This window comes from Tamandua tetradactyla, chromosome 14, assembly GCF_023851605.1.
Source record: "Tamandua tetradactyla isolate mTamTet1 chromosome 14, mTamTet1.pri, whole genome shotgun sequence".
Lineage (NCBI taxonomy): Eukaryota > Metazoa > Chordata > Mammalia > Pilosa > Myrmecophagidae > Tamandua > Tamandua tetradactyla.
This window is the reverse complement of record NC_135340.1, coordinates 69,551,847-69,572,990: the sequence shown is the minus strand read 5'-3', so window position 1 is coordinate 69,572,990 and position 21,144 is coordinate 69,551,847. Positions and strand designations below refer to the sequence as shown.

At 35.7% G+C, this 21,144-nt stretch overlaps 1 protein-coding gene across 2 annotated transcripts in view; it reads right to left on the bottom strand.

The window, feature by feature from the left end:
- UNC13C (unc-13 homolog C) overlaps nucleotides 1-21,144 on the bottom strand; it is a 663,640-nt gene that overhangs the window by 149,673 nt on the left and 492,823 nt on the right. For both annotated transcript variants that reach the window (XM_077127956.1, XM_077127957.1), the window contains exons 20-22: nucleotides 15,803-15,899; nucleotides 15,008-15,151; nucleotides 6,311-6,388 (exon numbers count right to left, since the gene is read on the bottom strand). In XM_077127956.1, the coding sequence (XP_076984071.1) occupies nucleotides 6,311-6,388; nucleotides 15,008-15,151; nucleotides 15,803-15,899 (319 nt within the window). The remainder of the gene's footprint in view (nucleotides 1-6,310; nucleotides 6,389-15,007; nucleotides 15,152-15,802; nucleotides 15,900-21,144) is intronic.

Here is a 21,144-nt window from a genome sequence, read left to right as displayed (position 1 = left end):
TGTTAAATTTTGTCAAGTGCTTTTTTCTGTATCCAAAAATCATGTGATTTCTCTTTGTAGCCTGTTAGTATGGTGGATTACATTGATTGATTCCCTAATACTGAATCAGCCTTGCCTCCCTGGAATAAACTCTAATTGGCAATAGTATATAATTCTTATTACATATTGAATTCTATTGGATAATTATTTGTTAAAGATTTTTGTATCTATGTTCATGAGAGATGTTTAGTCTGTGGTTTTCTTTCTTTCTTTCTTCTTTTTTGTACTGTTCTTGTCTGTTTTTAAGGTAATACTAGCTTCATAAAATGTTTGGAAAAGGTTCCCACATCTATTTTCTGGAAGAAGTTTTTAGAATTCATTTCAGTTATTCTTGAAACAGGTCAGAATTTTCCAATTAAATCATCTGTGCCTGGACATTTCTTCTGGGGAGTTTTTAAAATTATGAATTTTATTTCCTTAATTATTATAGGGCTATTCAAATTATCTACTTTTTTACTGGATTAGTTGTGGTAGTTTGTGTTTTCTTAGGAGTTGGTCCATTTCTTCTAAGTTCTCAAATGTATGTATATTATTGTTTGTGGTATTCCCTTTTTACTCTTTGGATGTTTAGGGGGTTTTCATGCAGGATTTCTTCAAGTACTTTTCAGTCCCATCCTCTTTCTCTTCTTACAGGACTCTGATGACACAAATGTTAGAACTTTGTTACAGTCCCACAAGTCCTTAATGCTCTCTACTCATTCATTTTTCTCAATTTCTTTTCTCTCTGTTGTTCAGATTATATATTCAATTGTTCTATCACTCAGTTTATTGTTTCTTTCCTTGGCAGCCTCTATTTTGCACTTGAACCCATCTATTGTACTTTATATTGTAGTTATTTGGTTCTGCAATTACAAAATTTCAATTTGTTTCTTCTTTGTAACTTCTTACTCTTTGCTGAGTCTCTTTCTTTGCTTTGTTTTCCTTTGTTTCAAGCATATTCTTAATTTGTCATTGAAGCTTTTTTTTTTTTTTTTTTTAACACGGGCAGGCACTGGGAATCGAACTCAGGTCCCCGGCATTGCAGGTAAGAACTCTGCCACTGAGCCACCATTGCACCGTCCTGTCGTCCTGTCATTGAAGCATTTTTAACATGGACACTTAAAATTTTTGTCAGATAAATCTAACATTTCTGTAATCTTGGTGTTAGTGTCTCTTGATTATCTTTTATTATTCAGTTTGAGGTATTCCTGATTCTTAGGTTGTCAGTTGAAATCAGGACACTTTGTATTATGTTTTGAGGCTCTGGAACTTTTAAAAATCTTCTACTTTAATTGGCTCTTTCTAACACCTCTCTGGCAGGGGAAGGGGAAAATTCAACTTGTTCCTGCCAGATATTGTTAGAAATTCAAGTTCACCACTGTGACAGTTAGATTCAGTTGTCAACTTGGCCAGGTGAGCATACCTAGTCTTATTGCTGTGGACATAAGCCAATGGTACCTGAATCTTATCTGTTGCTAATTATATCTGCAGTCAGCTAGGAGATGTGTCTGCTGCAATGAGTGAGGTTTGACTTAATTGGCTGGTGCTTAAATGAGAGAACGCAATGTAGCACAGCCTAAGCAGCTCAGCATTCCTCATCTCAGCACTTGCAGCTCAGCCCAGGCCTTTGGAGATGCAGAAAGAAGTCACCCCGGGGAAAGTTGTTGGAACCCAGGGTCCTGGAGAGAAGACCAGCAGAGACCATCTTGTGCCTTCCACGTAAGAAAGAACTTCAGTGGAAAGTTAGCTGCCTTTCCTCTGAAGAACCAACAAAATAAATCCCCTTTTATTAAAAGCCAATCCGTCTCTGGTGTGTTGCATTCTGGCAGCTAGCAAACCAGAACAACCACTTAGCATCCATTGACACCTAAGGGGAAAAAGGGGGTTGGAATTCAGCTCCCAGGTGGAATTCAGCTCCCTATCAGGGATAAGGGTTATTATTAGCCTGAGGAGATATAAGTTACAGTTCCCTGCTTGACCTTCTGTGGCAACACCCCAGCTGGGGTATTGGGTTTCTTGTTATAACCTTGTGAAGGCTGAAGTCTAGGCTCCCACTTGGTCTTTGCTGGTGCTGGTGAGGGTGGGACTAGTTTTGTTCTTGGTGATATTTGATTAAAGTAGTTGTTTTCTAAAAGTTTCTGTATTGCTAGTTTGCTCCTTTTGTGGTCCTTTGGTTAGATAGAGCTGGCTTTTGTTGTGCCCATTTTTTGTCTGTACTCATTGATGTTTCTGGGTAGCTGGCTGCTTCAGCTCCAAGTCTTAGATTGATGAAGCAAAAAGAAAACTACAGAAATTCATCACTGCATCATTCCTTGGGTTCTGCATTTCCTAGCTGGTCTGCCTTCTTCTGTCCAGCTTTTGGTCTTCATATTTTGTTTAAAGCCTGCACACATACACACACACAATACTTTTGGCTGTTTTTAGTGGGAGGAATAAGTAGATCTACATCATTTTCCTGGAATCAGAAGCTATATCTGTTTTTGTATTACTAGCTCAGTAATTGACATTTGGTAGGTAATTAATAATTGAATGAATGAGTAATTGACATTCAGCAGGCAATTGGTCATCTATTTCTTCTTTCAAAGTCATTTATCTATTGCAAAATATTCATGATATATTCTGTGTGCCCCATAGCATATAGCTTAATGTTTGGTTAGAAGCAGAAAATAAATATTTATTGACTAAATGAATGAAGGTATGCATGAAAACATATTTTCACAGCCGTGGTTCTCAACACTGAATGCACATTAGAATCTCCAGGCAAACATTTCAAAATACAGATGCCTGGGCATTTTCTGAAAATCGTTTTGCATACCCCCCCATTTTTTATTTAATCCATCTTGATATAAATATTTCTTCAAAGCTTTCCATATGAGTCTAATGTTGAACCAGGGCTGAGACTCACTACTTAGAAAGATAACCCATATTCTGGTGATACATTTGTCATTGTTTACATTAATTCAAAACATTAATTTCAGACATAGCTTAAGAGTGAGATAAGAATTGACTTTCTTTCAAGTTATACATGATACCAAGACATGAAGATAATATTATGAAGCATAAAAAAAGTGATGAAAGATTCAAGCCAACTGATAGGATACTGGTGTGCTCCAACTAGGACATTAGGGTCAAAAGGAGCTCTATCTGAATTAAACTAATTCACCTGAAATGAACAAAGATGGTGATTAGAGGACATGGATTGGACTATATTAAAATAAATGTTTTATTTTTATAATTCCTTTATTTCGCCAAGGCATATATCCCAGTTACAATTAAATGTATTCAACAAAATTACTGATTCTGCCCAGTAGTAAGTCAACCCAAGATACATTTAAGACAGAAGGCCACTATGGGGTTCTTTCTCTTAGTATTAAAGTTTTATAGGCAACTTCAATTAAAGCTTTGATTTTCAGAGTCACCAAGTATTATTTTTGTATAATGGTAATTAAATCAATGTTGTTTTCAATAATTGCAGTTGCTGACCAGTTTCCAAGTCGTAATGTTATAGGGCAAGACAAATGACAACATTGCCAGATATATAATTTATCATAACAGTTCCTTCCTGTTTTAGGTTAAAATATTCTTCTTGTGTATGAAGGTCATAATCACAATCCTATTTTATATCATCATGCACAACTCAATTTCTCTTAATACTAGTTAAACATGATTACCCATGTGAAAACTCCCCTTGGTGTATAACTTAGGCTTGTAACCATGGAGCTATTTCTTCCCTTACTGAGCTGGGTCTGGATGTATATCAAAATCAACTTTAGCAGGTGGGCCACAGTGGCTCAGCAGGCAAGAATGCTTGCCTGCCATGCCAGAGGACCCGGGTTCACTTCCTGGTGCCTGCCCATGTTTAAAAAAAAAAAAAAAAAAAAATCAACTTTAGCACAGATATCTGAGATTTATGCCCCACAGATTCTGATTCAGAGACCTGAAGAGGATTGTTTCACAAATGATTCTGGTCTCTAGCCATGACTGAGAGACACTGTTGCAGGCTTAGTCCTTTTCATAGCACATATGACCAAATTTTCAGATAATTCAGCATCTTGACCCAAAGTCAACTCACTAAGCCAAAGGATTTTTTCCATTAGGGATTCAGGCAACTGAGATTATTTTTCTTTGCATAAAGGTAGATTTGTCTTGAATTTGAACAATCACACCAGGGAGAAAAACAAGACCAAAGTATGACCATGAGATGGGTAAAGGGTTTTATCACCTTGCTTCTTATGGGTCCAAGTTAGCTTAGTCTTTGATTAGTCTATGATTACTTGATGTTAACTTTCAAGCTTTCATTCTACATGCAATGGGACACAAGTACCAGCTTTAGAAATAAAAACCAACCACCAAGCCTTTGTAATATAATCCTCTTTCATGGAAAAGAGCTACTGAGAACAAAGTAAGCAAATTGTTGGGCTCACTTGACATGAGACTATATGGGAAAAAGAGATGCAGTCATCCAAAAGGAGATACAAATAAAATTGAGACACTCCTCTTCCATTAAGCATTCCCTGGCCTTGAAATGTTCAAATTTCAGCTTTATTGAATTAATTCACAAAACACTACAGAGAACTGGATTATAAAAATTTACTTTAAACCTAATTGAGAAAGAGTTTTTACTTTAAACAACTCTAAAGGAAATGAGGAAAGAAAAATTCAGTGGTATTGCTTATGAGTTTAGTAAGATAAAATAATCTATGTTTGAAGCCAAGTTGTAATCATGTTATTTGTATATATTGAATTTTCCCATAAAAACATCATAATGACTTTTATTTCATCTAGATAAAAAACAAAGTTAGCAACCTGATATATAATGACATAGTTGGCATCTGAGAAATAGAGTCTAAAGATGGTCAAGATATCAGTAATTAGGGAAGAAAAATACTAAATAAAGGAAAACATTCCTGGGCTATAATATCTGTAAGGGCATTTTTTCATAAAAATTTGTTTTGAAATTGTACACTTACAATACGGGTAAAACGGAAAATTTTATGTTGTATATACAATGAAAATTTTCAAAAGGGAAAAAAATAGAAAAGTATTAAATACACAGAAAAAAATACCAAGAATACCATAAACATTGATTTATAATGTTTAACTGAATGTTATTTTTTAGAAAATATGATATAGAACATTACATATAAAGGGAAGTTTCCAAAGGCTTTTTAAGGTTTATTTTCCTTTCTGAATGATAGAACTTAGTCTTGATAACTTGTAGCCACTCTTTAAACCTTCAGTTTTGTTAACCTAATATAATCAGAAGGTTTTCTGAAATTATTAAGCAGTGTTTTGAGTTTCCATAGTATTTTCCTTTAATTAGAAATAACATGCTTTCAATAAGTAACTAATCTCTTGAGTATTAGAGTATTTATAATTAATGATAATTAGAAATCACTACTGAGATATCTGGAAGTTTATTTAAAAAATTCTGGGCAACATGTTAATTTAAGGGAAAGAAGCATCTTCTGAGAGGACTGATTTATTTTAATGAGTAAGAGATCAAGATGGTTTCGGCAAGAAGACTTGCTAAAGGAAGGAGTGTTCTTAAGAATTTTCTTTTAGACTTGCCTGATAATGAAAACAGATTATTTGAGGGGGAAAAAAAACATGTTTTCTTCTTAAAAATCTTGTACTGACTTTGTCAGCACTTTTATCAGTACTTTAAAAAAAAAAAAGTATTTCTACAACATTGCCAGCGTGTCTTCTGACACTATATATGGTGAACAGAATTTTACCTTACATCATAAAATAACAATACTTACAACAATAAATCACTAACTTATCCTGCTTTTCTTCATGCTTTTTATTCAGCTGTAATACTGGTTTGCATTTTATAAACATTTTTTCAATCATCAAACAATAAAGTCTAATTAATCAGCGCAGAAATCAACATTGCTATGGTACCCATTCTTCAACATATATGAAAACTGAGGCTAAATTATACTCATTTCAATATTGTTGCCAAGACTAAACCAGTTGGTGCCAACCGTAGAACTAGCATTTAACTCCCTAGATCTCACTACTTTTGTTTTATGAGTATGTGTTTGTACAATTAGTTAGGTGACTCTCGTTCCTCATCTCCATGGAAAACCACAAAAGTTGTCCAATATTGAGACCCTCAAAATTTCTTTCTACCTTGTATCAAAATAAGTTCAAGTCTACCAGAGATCCCTGTTTCCTATTGTTCTGTATAAAAACAGAACAAGAATACTTTCTTTTGCTTACTTACTAGTTTGAAGAAGTGGGTCTCAGCTGAGAAATGCTTGAAAGTAGGGACATTTTTACTCACCACACTTCCCTTATCACAGTATGAAGAGAAATCACTTGATACTATCGCAGCATACTGGAGCAACACTTTATTGATAGTCTAGGAAAGAAAACATTGTGAAATTTATTTAGGAAAGTACACAGTTTTACATCTATACTACTCAGACTAATAGGAAGTCAAACAAACTTTTCACTTAATCTTTTTTAGCTGAAAGGAGACCATAAGCACTTCCTAAATCTACACCTTGCCTAAAGAAGGATCTCAATAATTATTACATTTAAATGATGATTTGTCATATTTCAGAATGTATTTGGAAGATATTCCATGTGCTGCCCCCTCCCCTGCCTCGGATCCATGCTATTGTAACACAATCTTCTCCATCGTAAAAGTTATTATTTCTAACTTGGCTACATACTCAGAAGATGCATGGACAGTCTTGTGACAACTTTTTCTATGCTTGGATACTTACTGCCTAATGACCTCCTACTGCTTTTCTCTTCTAAACAGATGATACTTATGCTTGGAATCATCTCTTGTGGTTTCTAGCTTCTGTCCTCCTCTCCCAATGCAACACACACACACACACACACACACACTATTACAAAAAATCTTTCTTGGTCATTTTCTCAACTTTCTTCAAGATTCCTGAATAACTCATTGTAAGCAGGATTAGTGCTTCTCATACATATTTACTCAGCAATGAATATTTTCAATGATAAAGGGCCTTACCAAGCAATATTAAAGTAATACGTCTTAAAACCTTAAACTACAACTTTTCTGCCTCATACCATCTCTATACCTCAATGCATTTACATTTTACTTACTAAATTATTTGTTAATGCATTACTTGCTAAAATAATTGCCTAAAATTTCTCTTTTTGTCCTTTTCATCCTAATTCTTTTAGCACATTTTCCTTCTCTCTATAGAAAAGGGAGACTAAGGATGCCTTCTGCTTCATTATTTATGTAAAACGGGGAAATTGAACCACATGTTAAATTTTATTTTGCTTATTTAAAGATGTATTGATGATTTCGCATCCTCCTGCTTTTAGTTGCATAGCTTGAATTTGTCACAAGCCAAATGGAGTCATGATTTTCTTAGAAGAGATAAGGCAATAATAATAATAGAACTATACCAGCTTTTTTCATAGCAAAGCAAGGGCAGAAGAACTTCTATTTTTTTTTTTTTTTTTTTTGTGAAAGGTATTTATCTAAATTTTCTTTGTGGCTCAAATCGACTAGGGGAGACATTCCAGGAATTAAGTTGAAGAGATATTTGATCTATAAAACTGAATTTACAAAATGTGACCATGAGCTCGTTTTTATAGACTTTTTAAATCACAATGAAAACTCGAATTTAGGGCTAAAGTGCAGCGAGAAAATTGATTTTTTTTTGTGGAGGTTCAAAGAAATGGGATAATATGTATCAATTAAAATGGAAAGTTGACCTTGAAAAACATAAAATCTAAGCAAGCAGCATACCAATACATCAAGGAAAACAGATGGCTGATCAGACCGACGTATTTTCAAATGCATCTTTTAAAATTCATTTCAGACATAATGCTGAAAATTACTTTGGAACTTACCTCAGGAATAATGATTAATTCATACATATGAAAACTATTCTCAATTTAAAGTTTCTTAGTGAAAGAGTAAACTGTATGAATCATTTTACTATATTGCAAAAAAAAAAAAAAAAAACAACTCTGACTTTAGGAACTTATTGCAACTCAGGTATTATAACTCGCTCAAGGATAAAGTCTGGGCAGCACAAAAATTCTCTACAATCCAGTGTCATTTAGATAACTGCTGGGTAGTTTGCAAGACAGCTTTTTGTTTTTCTCTGAGAAAGAAAGGGGAATCTGATCATTCTTAGGATACTTTCCCTAAGTCTACTGCTTGGCTCTCTGCCATAAGAAAAGCCTTGTCCCTGGAATTCCTACTTGGAGACAACTGATCTGGTATCTAGACCACAAATGTCAGTGATTCGTGAGTTGGAACATACTGTGGCTAAGAAGTGCTCAGCCACATGGGACATGGTTTAAGGCCATACGCCCCTAGGATTTGAGGGGCTACTGACTGTAATTACACTGCTCCATTAAAACAGCAACAAATCACACACTAATGTGGAAAGTATACCTGACTATAAAATAGTCAATGTGTCATTTTAGAGAACACTTTCTATTTCACTCCAATTTAATCAACAAAGTAAATCATCTCCAGGCATTGGCTCTTTGACTATTATTAGTAGGCAATTACTTAAGACACATCTCCTAACTAACTGGTTCTCAAAGTACAGTCCTGGCCTCAGCATCACCTGGGAACTTGCTAGAAATGCAAACTCTTGGGTCCTATCAGAGGTCTACAGCATCAGCAACTCTGAGGATAGGTCCCAGCATCTGTGAATCTGATGCATAATAAGTTTGAGGATCACTGTCTTAAACAAGTCATAACAGTGGGGAGAAACTGCTGAGGGAGGGGGTACCTAGAAAGTGTGAATTCAAGCCATGATTTCATCTTTCAGCAACTGTGGGGCTTTAGAAGTGTGGGTGGTACACAGAGAGAGGCAACAGACAGCGCAGCAAGGGCTACTTTCATCCTGTAACAAAACTCAGTTTATGTGAAGAGATAGTCATGAGGTGCGGAGTGTTGTTTCTGAACGCAGTGAAGGGACTGCCACTCAAAGAGCTCCAGATCAAAGAAAATGAAATTCTAATAGGATTGTGGCAGTACAGCGAGTGATTTTGCTGCATTTAAAGGATCAGAGAGGATGACTAAAATATCCCCCAGTCTCAATCTGTTCTGATTTGACATGCAGCTACTAGTGGAACATCGAGAGAGAAGCCATCAGTTACACAGACAAAGGCAGTTGTGATCTCCTGAGCAAATGTTGCACTAGTAGGAGCGGGCTAAATAACCTGTGCACACTGATGGGTGCTCCATCTAGTCAATTCTTGCTATGATCAGTGAGATAAGAAGCCTGGTTCAAAATCCAAGTTTTCAGTGACATTTTATGGATGAAACCTTACAGTATTCGAGCAGTGCACAGGAGACAAGAAGACTAACATCTATTCAGTGACAGCATTAGAAATGCAACAACAGTGCCTTAGAGTGCTATATTTTCACACATCCAGCATAAGTTAGGATTCCCCATTTCTTCCATAACAGAAGCTGAGGTTTGGCCTCAAGTGTAAAAATCAGTGGAGAGATTCTGCTCTCCAATTTACTAATTGATTTCGGATTCACACCAGAATGTGAAAGTGAGTATAGTTCAGCGGTTAAAAGTATTCAATCCATACTGTTACTTGTTGGGTGCCTTGTTTAAATTATTTAAACTTTCTGGACATTTTTTATCACTTAAAAAATTAGGAAAAATAACAGTACTTATCTCATGGGTTGTCTTGAAGAACAGATGAGACTATATATACATATTAGTGATATGCACATAAAATTCAAAGATTCAGCACTGTTATATATATTTTTGTTATTAGGATTAGCTTCCTAGAGGCCAAAAATACATGTCTCATGCACCATAGTATCTTTAGCAAATAGCCAGGCTCATACCCAGAACTCAATCTATATTTGTTGATTTATTTTTAAGTAATATTAAGCATATCATTATATCTCTTTTTTTTAAAATTAAACTACCTACAGTTGTCAAGAGCAGCAGTACAGCCATAGGAAAATTCACTATCCGTGTGCCCATTTCATTATTTGTCACCGCCCCTGAATGTTCCTGCTATAAAATCTGAAGCATTTTGTTTGCTATGTTATTCAGACTTATATATTCCTCAGTCAGAAGGAACCATCCCTTTAATTTCCATTTTAGAATGCTAACTCCTCTAAAATATCTGCAGATATGATTAGTACTTCCTAGCTCTACGGGATGGTTTAAACCAATGCGCAGTTCTAGAAAGAGTGTGTGATTTCAGTTGTTTTGATACAAGGACTCCAAACCTAAGCAGGGTAGGGCTTTTAAGACTGATGATCTGATTAAACAACAGCCTCTTATAGTTTGCATTTACTGTGAACTAGCTAATTACATTAACCACAAAGCCCCATTTTTATCCACTTTGTTAAAGAAAATACAAATTGTAGATGAAATATCTGGCTGGTAAAATGAATTTGAATAACGCTTACTTATTTTTATATTTATGTATTTTACACAACTTGGTTTCTTTTTCATTTTCATTGTAAGCCACTAAAAAAAGTTAAAAAGAGGAACATTAGCAGGCTTTCTGAAAATCTTTCCAATAAAATAAATTTGCTCTTTTGGCGAAAACTTTCAATTTCTACTTTCCCAGAACTGCGTTTCATTATTCTTATATTATTTCCTTGTGACAATAATAAAAATAAGATAATATTGAATTTGCATGGATTAAAATTGTTTTACTTAATTGAATTTTTTATTGCATCAAAGAAATCACACATTTCTCTTGGTGACGCTGGGGAACTAATTCTCTTCTTGCTTTAGAGAAAGTATTCTGAGTTGGCTTCTAACATGACTTTGGGACCTCCTACTCCTTTATACTTCCTTCTATTCCATTCAGTGGCAGCCCCAGCGGTTACAGCATACCTACATTCCACTTGTACAGCTAGAGAAAGGGCAGAGTTACAGATGGGGAGAGGGTGGGCTAGAGCCAAGATGCTAGGTAACTCAGTTCAGCATTCTTCCCACTCTCTCACAGTGCTGCCATGTCTTCCACCTTACATAACCTTCTGTTTGCCTATTCTAGAGGTGAATTCTAGTTACTTTTCTAATACTGTAAACAATTATAATAGTATGCTCCTAAATATATTAACTCTGAGATTTTTAAGTTCTCATGTAAACCTGCTTCTACTGCAAGCCCTACAGCAATACAATAGCAAGCAGCATACTTTTTCAAACATTTTCCCTAATGACTCCATTCCATTCTTTTCTTGACAGTTACCAAAAACCCAGCTGCAGAAGTTACCGCAGATTTCAATGTAATGGGAAATTAGAATCATCTGCTACCCAAAAAGTCCCCAAGTGAATGGTTTTTAGCTATGATTTTAAAAGATAGGAGGTTATTTTAGTTTCCTAATTAATAGATATAAAGTATGGAGTTCAAAATATTTTGTGCCAGATAAATATTGTGATAGAGCCTAGGTTGGCAGCTTATTTGCCTTAAAAAACCTTTATTGGCTCCTCACATTTTCTACTAAATAGGTTTAGCCACTCTGCCTGTTCTTCTAGGACCTTTACCACGTGGGCCCAACTTGTCAACTCTTAGTGCCATCAGCCCTTATGGAATGAACCCTCTATTCTCTCCTCATTGGGACCCCTGAAGTCTCCCCTACAGAGTCACCCAGCCCATATCTGATGTGATGTGAGCTGGAAATAAACCTTTGCTGCATTGAAACTATAGGGATTTCTGAGTTTGCTACCTTGCCATTAACTCTCTTATCACCACATCATTAATATCCTATCTCTTATCACAATTAATAAGCAGGCTATCTCCTGTGAGAAGCCTTTCCTAATTCATCTATCTGCAAACAAGATTTCAATTTTTCTAAGATCCACAGCCAATGACAAGGTCAGGCTCAGCCTTCCCATTCATAAACAGCCACAAATGTAAAGTTACATGATCCTGCTAAAAGAAGTTATATACTCATCGGGCTCGTGGCTGCGGTTAAAAGCAGTATCATATTGAACGTACACATTTTAAATATGACAATTTTTTGTAACCGTGTTTGACATTTCCTTATATTTTAATGTCAGTGTATATATCAATAGGAAATATAGTTGATAAGTCATATAGCTAAAGATGAGAAGGGGGTAAGGAAGAAGAGAGAGGGTGTGTGTGTGTGTTTGTGTACGTGTGTGAACATGTGTGTGTCAGTCTATCTAGGCATGTTTCAATCTCAAAAGGCACTGATTATAGCATCTGACTTTGTCACAGTTGTTTATGAGTTTGGCCCTCTCATTCTAAGTTTTTTTGAAGTCAGAGACCATGCTTATTTATGACTGTGTTGGTCAAAGAGCAAATGAGGCAATTGTTGAGTACTTGGTAAATGTACAGCCAAGACCTTTGCCATTGTCCAACTTACACAGCCAGATTTATCCTATGGTCAATCAGATACAAGACTGTGTAGGTAGTTCCCCTAAAATATTTTGTTTATCATGTCACTACCCTGGTGAAAAATCTCCAGATGTTCAGTGTTTCCTAAATAGCCCAAAAGGGTATGCTTAAATTTCTCAGACTGGAAAGTCAAGTTCTTCAAGCTCTAGGCCTGTCTTCATTCTCCCAGTGTTCCTCACTGCTTCCCCTAGCACAAGCCTGTTCTCCTTTTAAAAAGGGTTGTTTTCACTGTCCTTCACATGCCATGCTTAGTTTTACCTCTCTCTTTTGTCCTGCTAGTCCTCTGACTTAATATACTTCTTGTTCCACCTTTTCTGAGCTTCCATAAGCCACAGCTTTCCATGAAGCCTCTATTTCAGCTTTCATCATCTTCCCTCCACTGAAATTGACTGTAGATCCCACGAGGCTGAGGCTGAAGTTGTTCTTCTTCATGTCATTTTAAAATTAGTCTGTGCCACATGGTGTTGATTATAACACGGGATTTTTTTAAATATGGGATTTTATTGACAAATCTTCACACACATGCAGTCCATACATGGTGTACAATCACTGGCTCACAGTATCACCACATAGTTATGTATTCATCACCAAGATCATTTTTAGAACATTTGTATCACTCCAGAAAAAGAAATAAAAAAACTCGCATATCTCAAACCCCTTACCCCTCCCACTCATTGATCACTAGTATTTCAATCTACCCAATTTATTTTACTCCTTATCCTCCCTGTTTATTTATTTTTTATCCATATTTTTTATACTCATCTGTCCATACCCTGGATAAAAGGAGCCTGGGGCATGAGGTTTTCACAATCACAAAGTCACACTGTAAAAGCTATATCGTTATACAATCATCTCCAAGAATCAAGGCTACTGGAACTGCTCAACAGTTTCAGGTACTTCCCTCCAGACACTCTAATACACCATACACTAAAAAGGGACATCTATATAATGTGTAAAAAGAACCTCCAGGATAACCTCTTGACTGTTTGAAATCTTGACCACTGAAACTTGGCCTCATTTCTCTCTTCCCCTTTTTGGTCAAGAAGACCTTCTCAATCCCATGATGCTGGGTCCCAGCAACTCTTGGGAGTTTATCCCATGTTGCCAGGGAGATTTACATCCCTGGGAGTCATGTCCCACATAGGGGGGACGGCAGTGAGTTCACCTGCCGAGGTGGCTTAGAGAGAGAGGCCAGAGCTGAGCAACAAAAGATGTTGTTGGGGGTCACTCTTAGGCATAATTATAAGTAGGATTAGTCCATTCTTCATAGTAATAAGTTTCATATGGGTGAAACCTAAGATTGAGAGCTCAGAGTATTGATTTGGTTGTCCCCACTGCTTGTGAGAATATCAGAAATTTTCTGAATGGGGAAGCTGAGTATTTCCTCCTTTCTCCCCAGTCTCCCAAGGGGACTTAGCAAATACTTCTTTATTCACTGCCCAGTTACTCTGGGATATATCAGGGCAGAACACTAACCTGGACAAACCAACAAGATCTCACGCCATATTCAAGATTCCATGTACTTATGGTGTTCAGCTAAACTGATCATACAAGTCAAATTAGGTAATGCTCTACCTCAAATATAAATTGTGCACCAAAAAACAAGTCTTCCTTTGGTCTCATACAGAAGTTCAAGTTTTAAAATATGGACAATATCATCCTTTACCTTATATTCTGATCTACCCCAGTCCTATCCAGATCAGTTTCATTCAATTGCTAGTCGAAGCCTGATTTCTTTTTCAACTTTTTGAACAGTTCCTGTAGGGGGCAGTGCTGACTTTATAGCTTCAAAGCTCTAAATCTGAGTCTCAGGTGTCACATAAATACCCAAAGTTTCTGGGAATGACCAGGTTATTATATGGGATTTTTAAAAAAGATTGTGGAGGCAGAGACCACATCTCTTATTTTTTATATTTCCCTTGAACCTCTTAGCAAAATAATAAGCACATAGCAAGCCTTCTTAGACTCTAAGGTTTAGGGGGACTGGAGTATAATCTGTTGCTCAAGATCAATCTGTCAAGTATAATTAAATTCATAAAAATCTAGTGAACTGTCCAGATTTACACTGAAGCTAATGGTTTATTTGAAACCAGAATTTAGCTGTCATCATACAAAGTCCAGTGTACTTTTTACTAAATTGTACAATCTGTTTAAAGAAAATGCATGTCTGTTTGAATATGAAATGCCAAGATTTAATTTCAGCTAGAAAGTGACGCATTTGAAATGAAAATAATTTGACAATCCAAGGTAATCTCTTCAGTTAAAATTAATTGAGTAATTAATGTGGACAACAAATAGTTTTGTGCTTTCTTTTGCATGGGCAGGCACTGGGAATTGAACCCAAGTCTCCGCCATGGCAGGCGAGTACTCACCATGGCCCGCCCAACAAATAGGTTTTTAAGATGATAAGTACATGTTAAAGAAGCAGTGTTCAGAAGACTGGGTAACAAACCTGGTAACAACTGAAGCTATTAGTACTAAAATACCAAATTAAATTTGGATCTGGGTGTCAAAGAAGAGCATTACAAAACATTAGCCCTTTTCTGGTTCTGTGCAGGAAAATGATAACATAGCACAGTCCCAGAAGAGAAGGAATTCATTTCATATAACTTACCTTTGCAAATCTTCTCATTAAGTGAGATAATGCTTCAGGATTAGGGCACTCCAGTTTCTTGATAATCGCAAAGCTCTGATTAAGCTGAGCAAAGACATCAACCACAGAGCAAGAGAAGAGGGCATGATCAGATGTTTGCTGGAACTGAGGGCAGAGAAGGCACTGAGTGAAGTCATCCCAATAAGCATATTACAGGGGGTGTGGACAGAGTCATCATTATTTCATATACACAACTGCGTATAGCATTCATGCATTTCCCCATAATAAAATGCTTACCCATTTTGAAATGGGTTCATCTTTTCTGGAAAGCAGAGTGGAACTAATATCATGGGGCAGGCTGATGTTAATTGTTTCTCCATTACTGAATTGAGAGATTAGTTCTTCCATATCTCTTATCCCTCATGAGTATCAGGATACCTTAGCAAACCAGTTTTGGCTCAAGGCATTGAGAGCTATTCCAGAGGGTCTGTGAGGGTACTCACTACTAAAGTAGAAATCCTGGAAAAGTTCAGGGCACCAAGGGAGTTTTGTATAAGCCTAGGGAACTTGTACATTCAGACCAATTCAAGAAGTAAAGAAGATACTTGGTGATTGATTTTTTTTTTTTTTTAATTTAAGCAATTCCATAGGGTTCTAACCAGCCCTTTAAAATTGTGTTTTAAATTTATTTTAGTCACTGGAGAATCAGAACAAAACATAATTAATGGCAATAAGTCTAACAATTCTCATTGGATTAAAAGTGAGCCATGTGAATGAGTCTAGACAACACGCCATCTAAAAGTAATTTAAACTCACTCCATCTTTTTTGTCTCTTCCTAGTGCTCCATGGAGGAACTCCGTTGACACATCTTCATTTTCATCTAGCCATTGCATGACAAAAGGTTCAAACCACCTAAAAACAATTAATAACATTACATAGCACGAAGGACATCACTTGCACATAATTAACGGTGAACACTGCTCTTTTCCTACATGAGTGTAATTCAAAACACCTTTACAGGGCGGGCCATGATGGCTCAACAGGCCAAGTTCTCGCCTGCCATGCCAGAGACCCGGGTTTGATTCCCAGTGCCTGCCCATGCAAAAAAAAAAAAACAAAAAAAACCTTCTTTTCACTTCTGTTTTCATTTTTTCTTTTCTAGTAGTGCCTCCTCAAGACCTTTGGCTTCAGTTCATCAAATACAGCCTCCATTTTCACCCTCAATCCCTACTGCTTTCTTGGCTCATCCCTTGCCACCTCGAATATGCTTATTTAGCAATCCTCACTCTGTAAATACCTTTTCTATTCTATTCCCGGAAAGCAGATCATGTGTGCTGTAGATTATGTGTGCTGTCACTCTTGCCATGCCATTTCCTCAGTTTTAATCCTTTACCTCACACTCACTAGTCTTCTGAAACTAATCCTGGATGCTCACCGCTGTTCTTATTGATGATCTAGATTTTATCTGCAGGTGGTTTTCATGGATAGTCTGAGATAGGCTTCAAATTTCTTTGTTCCATGTGGGTATCTAATTAATTTAGCACCATTTATTTAGAAGACCATCCATTCCCCACTGCACTGAATTGGCTTCTTTGATGCAAATCAGTTGCAGCATATACACGGGGCTGTCTCTGGACTTTCTGTTTTGTTCCATTGGTCTATTTACCACACATCAGTATGCCACTCCTAATTATTATATCTTTGTAAGCCTTGAATATTTGAGGGTATAATTTCTCTAGCTTTTTTACTTCCTCTTCAAAGCCACAATGGCTTACTCTTAGTTTGCATGAAAGATGAAATGAAAGAAAGTTTTTTCTTTGCATTTTTATATATGTTATTGAATCAGCTTGCCAATTTCCATAAAATACCTGCTGGAATTTTTATGGGATTGTATTGAATCTATAGATCAAAGTGGGGAGAACTACTATGTTTACTATAATGAATCTTTTTAGGAACATTGTGTTTTTATTTAGTTCCCTTTACTTTATCTCAATGATATTTTGAGGCTGACTGTACAGAAGGCTTACACATCTCTCATCATACTTATTACTAGATATTTGATGCTTTTAATGTTGTTTAAATGATCTTATTTGATAGATATTAATTGACTTTTATACAGATGATGAATTCATTTTAAAAATTCTATTTGACTATCTTTAGTTTCTTTGGATTTTCTATGTATGTGATTTTGTGAGATACAAATATTGACAGCATTATTAAATGTTTTTCTGATTGTTACAATTTTCTCTTTTTTATCTTATTGCACTACCTAGGACCTGTAGTAAAAAGTTAAATAAAAGATTATTATCAGATATGTCTCCACCTGATTTCAGAGGGAAGCCTTCAAGCTTTACCAATTAGTGTGATAGTTTGTATAATTGCTTTTCGAGAGGAATGGGTTAGAATTTTTAAAAACTAACTCTCATGAGAGGACTTGGTCTGTAAATTTTCTTACTTGTCATGTTCTCATTAGGGTATTATACCAAGTATATGCTGGTCACAAAAACTGATTTGAGGTGTGTTCCTGGTCTCTCTGAAATGGATTGTGTAAGATTAGTGTTATTTCTTCTTTACATATTTGAAATCATTCATTTGGAGCCATCTGTGCCTGAAGTTCTATTTGTGGCATGATTTTTAATTAAGGATTCAATTTTAAAAAGTTATGTGGCCCATCCAGTGACCTTTGGAGATGAAGAAAGAGAATGTCACAGGGGAGCTTCAGGAAGCAAGCAGTCTGGAGAGGAAGCTAGCAGACATCACCATGTTCACTGTGTGCGTTTGCAGTTGAGAGAGAAACCCTGAACTTCATCGGCCTTTCTTGAGTGATAGTAACCTTTTGTTGGTGCCCTAATCTGGACATTTTTATAGACTTGCTTTAATTGGTACAATTTCTTGACTTTAGAACTGTAAAACTAGCCACTTATTAAATTCTGCTTTTTAAAAGCCATTTCAGTTCTGGTATTTTGCATTCTGGCAGTTAGCAAACTAGAACAAGTTGCATTCTACAAATTTTGATATGCCATATTTTACTCTCATTTAATTTAAAATATTCTCTCATTTTCACCGTGATTAGTTTTTTGAATGATGATTATTCAGAGTGTTCTTCTTAACCTTCTCATCTCAGATTGTTAAAGTTATCTTCTTGAAAGTGAATTCTAGTTTAATTCCACTGTGCTTTGAAAACATCCAAAATATGCTTCCAGATCTTTAAAGTTAGGCACATCATTTCACAGCCCAAAAGAGTATCTATTTTGGTAAATGCTTCATGGGTACACAATAAGAATGTGTATTTTGTCATTGTTGGTTGTAGGTTGTGTATGTGTGTGTCTGTATAACAAAACATATTTGTGCATACACTTACATATATTGGCTGTGAAAAAACTTTTGAACCTCTGGATAATACAAGTCTATACATATCCAAGTGTGTTATTCATATTGTTCAAACTTCTTTGTCAAACCAATTTTTTGCTGTGATTGTTCAACCTGTTACTGAAAAGGTTGTGATCTCCAATAGATTTGTGGATTTATTGTTTTCCTTTTGTTTCTGGCAGTTTTTGCTTTATATATTTTTCTGAATGTTAGAAGGCACATACATGTTTAGAATGATTATATCTTCTAGTTGAATTTATCTTTAATCATCATTTAATATCTCTATCTTTCAATATAATTCCATTTGTCTAAAATAAGTACAAAAAATAAAACAAGTGTTGTTGTTTCAGATTTATTTTGATCATTGTTTCTATCCTACTTAATCTTTCTAGATGCTTATGTTGTAGATGTATCAATTCTAAAGAAGTTATTTTGGATTTTGCTATTTTATTAAGACAATATTTGTTTAATTAGAGTTTTAATCAATTTACATTCAATGATTACATTTGATTTTCATATATATATATATACAGTCTTAAGTCTATTTTCTAGTTTTTCTAAATTTCCACAAACTTTTAATTCTTTTCATTCTTCTTTCTTGCCTTCAAGTATTAAAAAATTGTTTTACTTCTCCCCTGTATTATTTTATTGGTAAATACCCTTTATTTGATCTTATATGACCATGTAGAGATTACAACACATATCCAAAATTATTCACGGCATTTCACACTTTCCAAATGATTCAAGGCTCTTATAGCACTTTGACTCCATTTAGCCCCACTCTACTTTATCATGACATTGTTGTCTTTTATTTTAATCCCTTATATACTTTATCCAAGCAAAACTTAAAAAAAAAACTTTAAACAATTAATACATTTTAATATATTCATTTATTTACCCTTCTGTGCTGGTTTGAAAGGATGCATGTACTCTAGAAAAGCCATGTTTTAATCCTGATCCCATTTCATAAAGGCAGCCATTTCTTCTAATCCCTACTGTATGTTTGAGACTATAATTAGATCATCTCCCTGGAGCTGTGACTCCATCAAGGGTGGTTGTTAAGCTGGATTAGGTGGAGATGTGTGTCCACCTGTTTGGGTGGGTCTTGATTAGTTTACTGGAATCCTATAAAAGAGGAAACATTTTGGGGAATGAGAAAGATTCAGAGAGAGCTGAGAATGACATAGCCAAAAGAGGCAAAGAGTCCACTAGCCAGCGACCTTTGGAGATGAAGAAGGAAAATGCCTCCCAGGGAGCTTCATGAAATAGGAAGCCAGGAGAGAAAGCTAGTAGATGACTTTGTGTTAACCACATGCCTTTCCAGATGAAAGAGAAACTCTGACTGTTTTCTCCATGTGCCTTTCCACTTGAGAGAGAAACCCCCAACATCACTGGTCTTCTTGAAACAAGGTATCTTTCCCTGGATGCCTTAGATTGGCTATTTCTATAGACTTGTTTCAATTGGGACATTTCCATGGCCTAAAAACTGTTAACTTGCAACTTATTAAACTCCCCCTTTTAAAAGCTGTTCTGTTTCTGGTATATTGCATTCTGGCAGCTAGTAAACTAGAACACCTCCCTAATGATTTTTATTCTCTTATATTATCATTTCTCTACCTGGGATCATGTCTTTTGTCTGAAGTCCTGTTTATAGTATTTCTTTCTAGGGATAATCTGATGGAAATGAGTTATTTTAGTTTCTAAATTTTTGCACACCTGTGTCTTTATTTTGTCTATATTTTAAAACACTATTTTTTTATGATTATAGAATTGAGTTGGTAGTTATTTTCTTCCAGAATTAAAAGATTTCAATCCAGTGTGTGATTATGAAAACCTTGTAACTGACCTTCCTTTTATCCAGTGTATGGAAAGATAAGTAAGAAAAAAAAAAAAAGAAAAAATAAACAATGGAGGGGTATGGGATCATACCCATATGAGGGTTTTGGGTGCTCTTTCTCACTTTTAACTTTTTTCTTATTTTTTTTTTTTGGAGAAATGAAAATGCTCAAAAACCTGTTGCAATGACAAATGCACAGCTGTATGATGATGCAGTGAACCTCAGACTGCACAACTTGGAAGATTATATTTTATGTGGATATGTATTATATCTCAAAAAATTACATTAAAAAAACTTTAAAAAAATTTCATTCCAGTCCAACTAGTTTCAGGTGCTTCTCTTGAAAAATCAGCCTGAAGTCTTATTGTAGACCCTCTGATGGCAAAATGTCATCTCTTTCTTAACTCAACTGATTTTAGGAATTTCTAGTTCCTGTTTTTTTTTTAGTTTTTCTATTATATAGGTTTCAAAACTGCATCTTCAAATATGGCATCTGTGCTAATTTGAAACTGTTTATATAACTCAGAAAAGCTATGTTCGCTTAATCCTAACCCAATCTTGTGGTGGGTGACCTATTGTAGGATGGGATCTTTTAATTAGGTTGTTTACATGGAGAGATGACCCACCCAACTGTTGGAAAGACCTTTTTATTAGAGGAAAATGTGACCCAGCCCAGTCAAGAAGGGTCTTAACTAGTTTACTTGAGACCTTAGAATTCATGTAGAGAGAAAGAGTTGAGAGCTGACACAGAGAGCAGAGAGATGGAAACAGGTAACAGATGTTTGGAGATTCTAGGTTAACAGACAAAACTCAGAGTTGCCCCAGAGAAGTTAAGAGAGGACCCACAGATGCTTAGAGAGAAAGCCACTGGAATCAGAGCCACGTGAAACCAGAAGCTGGGAGAGAAGAACAGCAGATGCCACCATGTGCCTTCCCATGAGTCAGAGAAAC